We start from the raw sequence: 8,278 nt of genomic DNA, 5'->3' as shown, positions 1-8,278 counted from the left end.
AAGTTGAACTTATTGAGGTCATAACTTACGGTACAAAGGACAAAATTAAGTCAGAAATTCGAGTGTTCATTGTTTCAATCCAAGCCGGCGATACCTTAGATGTGTCTCGCAAGAACCACCTAAGCACAACTGATTGAAAGGAACAAAAGGTTCGTAGGATTTTGCGATGTCTCAAATGATATAATTGGGGCAGGTTTGGCAGGTATCATTCGTATGGTTTTGGAAGAGTGGATTATAGATAATAATAAAATCATAAGCCAAACCTATGATGGTTGCTGGGTAATGGTAGCCCACAAAAACCCTCACACGATCGTTATTCACTGCTACGCTCACCGGTTGAATGTAGTATTTTTGTATCGTTCAAAAACAATAAAACAAGTAAGTTTACAATGTTTAAAAATATAATATTATTTATTTATTTATTTATTTATTTATTTATTTATTTATTTATTTATTTATTTATTTATTTATTTATTTATTTATTTATTTATTTATTTCATTGACTATCTTTAAACTTAATTTATAGGAACGCCATTCGATAGAATGCGCGGCTGTCCACATCAGCGTTTTATTTCTACTGTTTAAACTCAAACGTTCTCATTCATTTTATTTCACACTGCGTCACTGTACTTCGCAAAACTTAAATAATAGTATTCGTATAAAACATATCAATATCTCATTGCAAAATACAGCAGGCTTGGCGATAGGAAGTCGACTAACCTTAGACATTCTAATGTAAAATGGAAAAAGTATGTCTTATATAGGTGTCTTAGTTCAAAACTAGCTTGTAATAGGCTACTTAATTGTTGAAGTAATGATTTAGTTACACGCTAACTAAAGGTAACTTGACAAATCTCACTGTTTCCCTTATTTGCACCGGTCGCTTACCTACGAAAGTAAAAATATTAGGGACTTACGCAAAAGTTAATGAAAATATGTGTAAAATTTTTTTGGAACAGCCGTGAATACTGTTTTCCTCTTCAAAATCGCTGTACATTTGTCAGAATAATGGGAAAATAAAATATTTTTCTTGCATGTTTCACTGTTTTATTTCTCCAGTTACGAATTTCACTGCCCCCACCTCCTCATAGTTGTTCAAAATTGTGAGATCCAGATCGTTTTAGTTGTTTGGTGATGGTGCTGATGATATAAGTGAGCATTGTTTTCAGAGTAAGTACAACTAGGCAACCATTCTCAACAGAACATTAATCAGAGAGAAACTGGAAGAGATCCAACACTTTAAAATATATATATCGGCCAAAGAAAGACGAGGGCCACGAAGGTCGTGAAAATGAAAGACTCTCTAGGCCTCGAGTCCTCTAATAGCGTCGGAGTCGGAAAAGAACAGGAGTTGGCCAAAAGAGGTCGGATAGGATAGATGAAAGTGCGGAGCCTGACACGAGTAAATGGAAGCACCGCCATGACTCAGCTAAGGGCCCCTTGGTCGCCAATCCACACTCCGGGCCCTTTTTAATCCCCTCTTACGACAAGCAGGGAATAGCGTGGGTATTATTATACCACCCCCACCCACAGAGGGGTGAGTGCTCAAATACCGTCGGGGTCGGAAAAGAACAAGAGATGATCAAGGGAGATCGGATAATATATATGAAAGTGAGGAGGCTGGTACAAGTAAGTGGGAGCAGTGCCAAGACTCAGCTGAAGGCCCTGTGGTCAGGTGGTGGTGGTAGTGATTATTTTTAAGAGGAATTACAACTAGGCAACCACCATCTATATAACACTCATCAGGTATCAACGTTGGAGGTAAGAGAATTGAATGTATAAGATTTGCTGATGATATGGCAGTAATAGCTGAAAATGTGAAGGACCTCCACAAAATGCTGATAGAATTACACAAAAAAGGATAAACAGTATTGAATGAGCATAAACAAAAAGAAAACCAAATTCATGATACTTGGAGGTAAAGGTGAAAAAGTGGCAATCAAGATAGGGGGAGAAATTATTGAACTTGTGAATAAGTTTAAGTATCTTGGAAGTATTGTGACTGAAGACCTTCACTCTATAACAGACATAGAAGCTCGAATTGCCTTCGCCAAGGAAAGCTTCAACAAGAAGGAAAAACTGTTTTTGTGGCCCGCTAGGGAAAGATCTGAGGAAGAGACTTGCAAGGTGTTACGTATGGAGTATAGTTCTATATGGCGCTGAATCATGGACATTAAGGAAGGAAGAACAGAGAAGAATAGAGGCATTTGAGATGTGGATTTGGCAAAGAATTGAAGGAGTAAAGTGGGAAGATAAAATATCAAATGAGGAAGTTCTGAAGAGAGTGGGAGAAGTGGGGAGCATGCTGACCGTAATCCAAAATAGGAAGAAAAATTGGATAGGGCATAATCTAAAAGACATAATACTTTACTACAAGTAGCAACTGAAGGGATGATAAAAGGAAAACGAGGAAGGGGAAGGAGACGAAATCAGTTATTAGACAGCATTAGAAAAAGAAAGGAAGGTTATGCAGAAGTGAAGAAAAGGGCACAAGATTGAGAGATATGGAGGTCACAGCCATGACTGGACCTGTCGGATGGTAGAACAACCTATGTTGATGAGAGGAGAAAAAAAATGGACGGGATCAGACACATCGGAAAATGAAGATATCGGCTAAAGGAAGGTAAGGGCCACGAAGGGCGTGAAAATGAAAGACTCCTTAGCCCTGGCAAACCTAATAGCGTCGGGGTCGAAAAAGAACAAGAATTGACCAAGAGAGATCGGATAGGATAGATGAAAGTGAGGAGCCTGGCACAAATAAGCGGAAGCAATGCCAGGACTCAGCTAAGGGTCCCGTGGTTGCCAATCCACGATTCAAAGTTCAGAGCCCCTAGGGCCTCTTTTAGTCGCCTCTTACGAAAGGCAGTGGATACCGTGGGTGTTATTCTACCACCCCAATCCACAGGAGTTGACATAATGAACTGGCAATACCTTATCTGACCTATTTATTGCGGAACAGCACGATCCTCTAAGAAGAAGAAGAAGAAGAAGATGGTGGTGGTGGTGGTGGTGATTATTGTTTTAAGAGGAAGTACAACTGGGCAACCATCCTCTATATAACACTAATCAGAGAGAAAAAATGGAAGGGGTCCGACATTTCGAAAAATGAAGGTATCAGCCAAAGGAAGACAAGGGCCGCGAAGGGCGTGAATATGAAAGACTCCCAGAGGCTTCCATACATAATACCGTCGGGGTCGGAAAAGAACAAGAGTTGACCAAGAGAGGTCGGATAGGATAGATGAAAGTGAGGAGCCTGACACAAGTAAGTGGAAGCAATGTCAGGACTCAGCTAAGGACCCCGTGGTCGCCAACCCACTCTCCAAAGTTCAGAGCCGATGGGCCCCTTTTAGTCGCCTCTTACGACAGGCAGGTATACCGTGGGTGTTATTCTATCGCCCCCACCCACAGGAGGAGAAGAAGAAGAAGAAGAAGAAGAAGAAGAAGAAGAAGAAGAAGGTTAACATTGATGCTTTCACGACCCATTCTTGTAGACATGATATTGGCTTTTGGGCTTAAGTTTTGTCAAGAAAACAAGGTAAAACTTTTTACATTTCACAGAGAACTTTACTCTGCGACTTCAGAAGAAAATCTCGACTGTTCATGAGGAAGTCTCTGCAAAACGTAAGGAGTTTATCTTAGTTCCTTGACACGGCATGAGCTCAAAAGCCAATATCATGTCATTAATAATAATAATAATAATAATAATAATAATAATAATAATAATAATAATAATAATAATAATAATAATAATACCGAGCTCAATAGCTGCAGTCGCTTAAGTGCGGCCAGTATCCATTATTCGGGAGATAGCGGGTTCGAACCCCACTGTCGGCAGTCCTGAAGATGGTTTTCCGTGGTTTCCCATTTTCACACCAGGCAAATGCTGGGGCTGTACCTTAATTAAAGCCACGGCCGCTTCCTTCCCACTCCTAGCCATTTCCTATCCCATCGTCGCCATAAGACCTATCTGTGTCGATGCGACGTAAAGCAATAATAATAATAATAATAATAATAATAATAATAATAATAATAATAATAATAATAATAATAATAATAATAATAATAATAAGAGAGATGGGCGAGGAGAAGTAAGAGGGAAGCAGAGGTAAACTCAGCTAGGTGCTCCGTGAATACAACCCACGCTTGAGGTGGTATGTATCTGCGCGATATTCGGGATAGCACGTTGTGAGGGTATCCATTTAACCGAGATGAAAATTCCCAGAAGTTCTCGATACGAGTGCATGTTACCGCTCGTTTATCTTTGTGTATGAAGTGCATCTTGAACTGATGGTCGACAGGGACGACGTAACACAGATAATTGGCGACTATCCAGGCGATATAAGCTCACCTAGCGGCCGTTTCCTTGCCAGACAACGTCAGCCTCGCGATGCAGCAATTAGGTAAGTACGACTTTAACATTACTAAACAAGTTGGGAAGAAATACTCCGCTACAGTACGTATACAGAAATCATAAATAGCATGTGCTATAATCTTTGAAGGCAGATGAACGAAATAATGTGTCGTATTTGTGAGAATGGAACAGTGTCCCTTCATGACCGAGTGAACAGAAAAGCAATATAATAATAGGACTGATGAATATAACAACTTCTTATTATTAAGCACTATGTCCAAACACAATGGGATAAATACGGCATAGATGAAAAATTAGAGGTTCTCATCTGGAAGCGTGAGTTAACGTCTGTGAGGCCACTTCTTCGTGACCAGTTGTAGTGGTGATTATTTATTTATTTATTTATTTATTTATTTATTTATTTATTTTTATAATTTAGCTTTACGTCGCACCGACACAGATGTCTTATAGCGACGATGGGATAGAAAAGACCTAGGAGTGGGAAGGAAGCGACTGTGGCCTTACTTAAGGTAGAGCCCCAGCATTTCCCTGGCGGTAAATGGGAAACCACAGAAAACCATAATCAGGGCTGCCGACAGTGGGGTTCGAACTGACTATCTTCCGGATGCAAGCTCAAAGCTCCCCTAACCGCACGGCCAAACCGTCCGGTGATTATTATTCTTAAGAGGAAGTACAACTGGGCGACCATTCTCTATTAACACAAATCCGAGGGAAAATGGAAGGTGGTGGTGATTATTGTTTTAAGTGGAAGTGCAACTAGGCAACCATCCTCTCTGTATATAACACTAAAATGGAGGTATCCTCCAAAGGAAGACAAGGGCCACGAAGGGTGTGAAAAGGAAAGACTCCCTAGAGCTCGAGTACTCTAATACCGTCGCGGTCGGAAAAGAACAAGAATTGATCAAGGCAGGTCAGATAGGATAGATTAGAGCGGGGAGCCTGGCACAAGTAAGTGGAAGAAAAGCTAGGACTCAGCAGAGGGCCCTGTGGTCGCCAACCGAAGCTCCCAAGTTGACTGCCCCTGAGGCCCCTTATAGTCGCCTTTTACGACAGGCAGGGGATACCGTGGGTGTTATTCTACCGCCCCCACCCAAGGGGGTTTTTAAAGGAAGTACAATTAGGCGATCATCTTATAACACTAATCAGAGGGGGGAAATGGAAGGGAGCCGACACTTCGAAAAATGAAGGTATCAGCCAAAGGAAGACGAGGGCCACGAAAGGAGTGAACACGAAAGACTCCTCAGGAATCGCAACCTAATACCGTCGGGTTCGAAAATGAACAAGAGTTGACCAAGATAGGTAGGATAGAAGATATGAAAGTGAGGAACCTGGCACAAGTAACCGGAAGCAATGTCAGGACTCAGCTAAGGGCCCCGTGGTCACCAACCCACGCTCCAAAGTTTAGAGCGCCTGGAGCCCCTTTTAGTCGCCCCCTTACGACAGACAGAGAATACCGTAGTTATTACTCTACCACCCCCACCCGCAGGGGCCTCCTTCGTTGGTTTTCCCTTTCCTTTGCCTATAACCTTCATTTTCCTCGTCTCATACTTCGCACTGTCATTGTATTATTTAAAGCCACATTATGTTTCCTCCCTTCCGTTTCAGGATTTCTATGCCTGCTGTTGGCAGTTTCCCTTGTGGATGGAGGAACATTTCTGGTGACACCAGAAAGAGAGATAAGAGCGATTAAACAAGGTAAGCACACAACTTGTGTGAATCTCCACCCATCTAACGCGCCGAGCAGCGGTATGTCCTGCTGGAATCTGTCATTTTGCTTTACTAAGGGCCCGTTTCATCAAACTCTGCTAAGAATTTAACATCACGTTAAACTGATTTATTAACAGAATGCTTGTTTCACCAACCTTAATTAACACTAACGCGCCGTTAAACTCTCCATTAATTTAACGCACCATTCTCGTCCCGTTAAGAGACATGACTTTGACCAAAAATCGAATTTTCAGTTTTAACTTTTAAAATTCCAGAATTCTTTCTTTTTCAAATCCAGTTAGAGGAGTCACGACTGAAATGCTGCGATTTTTTGAAAAATCGAGTTTTCGATTTTAACCTTAAAAATATCCGAATTATTCCTCTTTCAAATCCATTTAGAGGAATCACGACTGAAATATTGCGATTTTTGACCAAAAATCGAACTTTCAGTTTTAACCTTTAAAATCCCCGAATCATTTCTCTTTCAAATCCGGTTAGAGGAGTCACGACGGAAATGTTGCGAATTTTTGAAAAAATCGAATTTTCGATTTTAACCTTTAAAATCTCCGAATTATTTCTCTTTCAAATCCAGTTAGAAGAGTCACGACTGAAATATTGCGATTTTCGACCAAAAATCTAATTTTCAGTTTTAACCTAAAAATTAACGAATTCTTTCTTTTTCAAATCCAGTTAGAGGAGTCACGGCTGAAATGTTGCGATTTTTGACCAAAAATCGAATTTTCAGTTTTAACTTTCAAAACTCCAGAATTATTTGTTTTTCAAATCCAGTTAGAGGAGTCACGACGGAAATGTTAGGATTTTTTCAAAAAATTGAATTTTCGATTTTAACCTTAAAAATCTCCTAATTATTTCTCTTTCAAATCCAGTTAGAGGAGTCACGAATCTTAAAAATCGCCGAATTATTTCTCTTTCAAATCCAGTTAGAGGAGTTTATATAGATAGATGTCATGTGCTGCGCACTTTATATAGATAAATGTATTGTGCCGCGCACATTATATAGATAGGTGTATTGTGCCGCGCAATTTATATACATAGATGTCATGTGCTGCGAACTTTATATACATAGATGTCATGTGCCGCGCACTTTATATAGATAGATGTATTGTGCCGCGCACTTTATATAGATTGATGCCATGTGCCGCGCACTTTATCTAGATAGGTGTATTGTGCCGCGCACTTTATATAGATACATATCATGTACCGCGCACTTTATATAGATAGATGTATTGTGCCGCGCACTTTATATAGATAGATGCCATGTGCCGCGCACTTTATAAAGATAGATGTCATGTGCCGCGCACTTTATATAGATAGATGTATTGTGCCGCGCACTTTATTTAGATAGGTGTATTGTGCCGCGAACTTTATATAGATAGATGTCGTGTGCCGCGCACTTTATATAGATAGATGTATTGTGCTACGCACATCATATAGATAGGTGTATTGTGCCGCGCAATTTATATAGATAGATGTCATGTGCTGCGCACTTTATTTAGATAGGTGTATTGTGCCGCGCACTTGATATACACTGACTGACAGAGCAAATGCAACAACAAGGAGGAGTGGTTCGAAAGGGATGAAAGTTGGGGAAAAAAACAGAGACGGCACGGACGAATAATTGATGTTTATTTCAAACCGATATGTAGGTTACACAATGCGCACGGCATCGACTCAGTAGGATGTAGGACCACCGCGAGCGGCGATGCACGCAGAAACACGTCGAGGTACAGAGTCAATAAGAGTGCGGATGGTGTCCTGAGGGATGGTTCTCCATTCTCTGTCAACCATTTGCCACAGTTGGTCGTCCGTACGAGGCTGGGGCAGAGTTTGCAAACGGCGTCCAATGAGATCCCACACGTGTTCGATTGGTGAGAGATCCGGAGAGTACGCTGGCCACGGAAGCATCTGTACACCTCGTAGAGCCTGTTGGGAGATGCGAGCAGTGTGTGGGCGGGCATTATCCTGCTGAAACAGAGCATTGGGCAGCCCCTGAAGGTACGGGAGTGCCACCGGCCGCAGCACATGCTGCACGTAGCGGTGGGCATTTAACGTGCCTTGAATACGCACTAGAGGTGACGTGGAATCATACGCAATAGCGCCCCAAACCATGATGCCGCGTTGTCTAGCGGTAGGGCGCTCCACAGTTACTGCCGGATTTGACCTTTCTCCACGCCGACG

General features: G+C 41.5%; 1 protein-coding gene across 1 annotated transcript in view; it reads left to right on the top strand.

Annotated features, from left to right (window-relative positions):
• The first annotated feature begins 4,337 nt into the window (after nucleotides 1-4,337).
• The window catches only part of LOC136884323 (myogenesis-regulating glycosidase), a 53,358-nt gene continuing 49,417 nt past the window's right edge, over nucleotides 4,338-8,278 (top strand). The window contains exons 1-2 of the mRNA XM_067156421.2: nucleotides 4,338-4,400; nucleotides 5,978-6,067. Coding sequence (XP_067012522.2) covers nucleotides 4,388-4,400; nucleotides 5,978-6,067 — 103 coding nt within the window. The 5' untranslated portion in view covers nucleotides 4,338-4,387. The remainder of the gene's footprint in view (nucleotides 4,401-5,977; nucleotides 6,068-8,278) is intronic.

Source organism: Anabrus simplex, chromosome 12, assembly GCF_040414725.1.
Source record: "Anabrus simplex isolate iqAnaSimp1 chromosome 12, ASM4041472v1, whole genome shotgun sequence".
NCBI lineage: Eukaryota > Metazoa > Arthropoda > Insecta > Orthoptera > Tettigoniidae > Anabrus > Anabrus simplex.
Note: the sequence above shows the minus strand (reverse complement) of the source record. Positions and strands in the feature narration are given on the sequence as shown.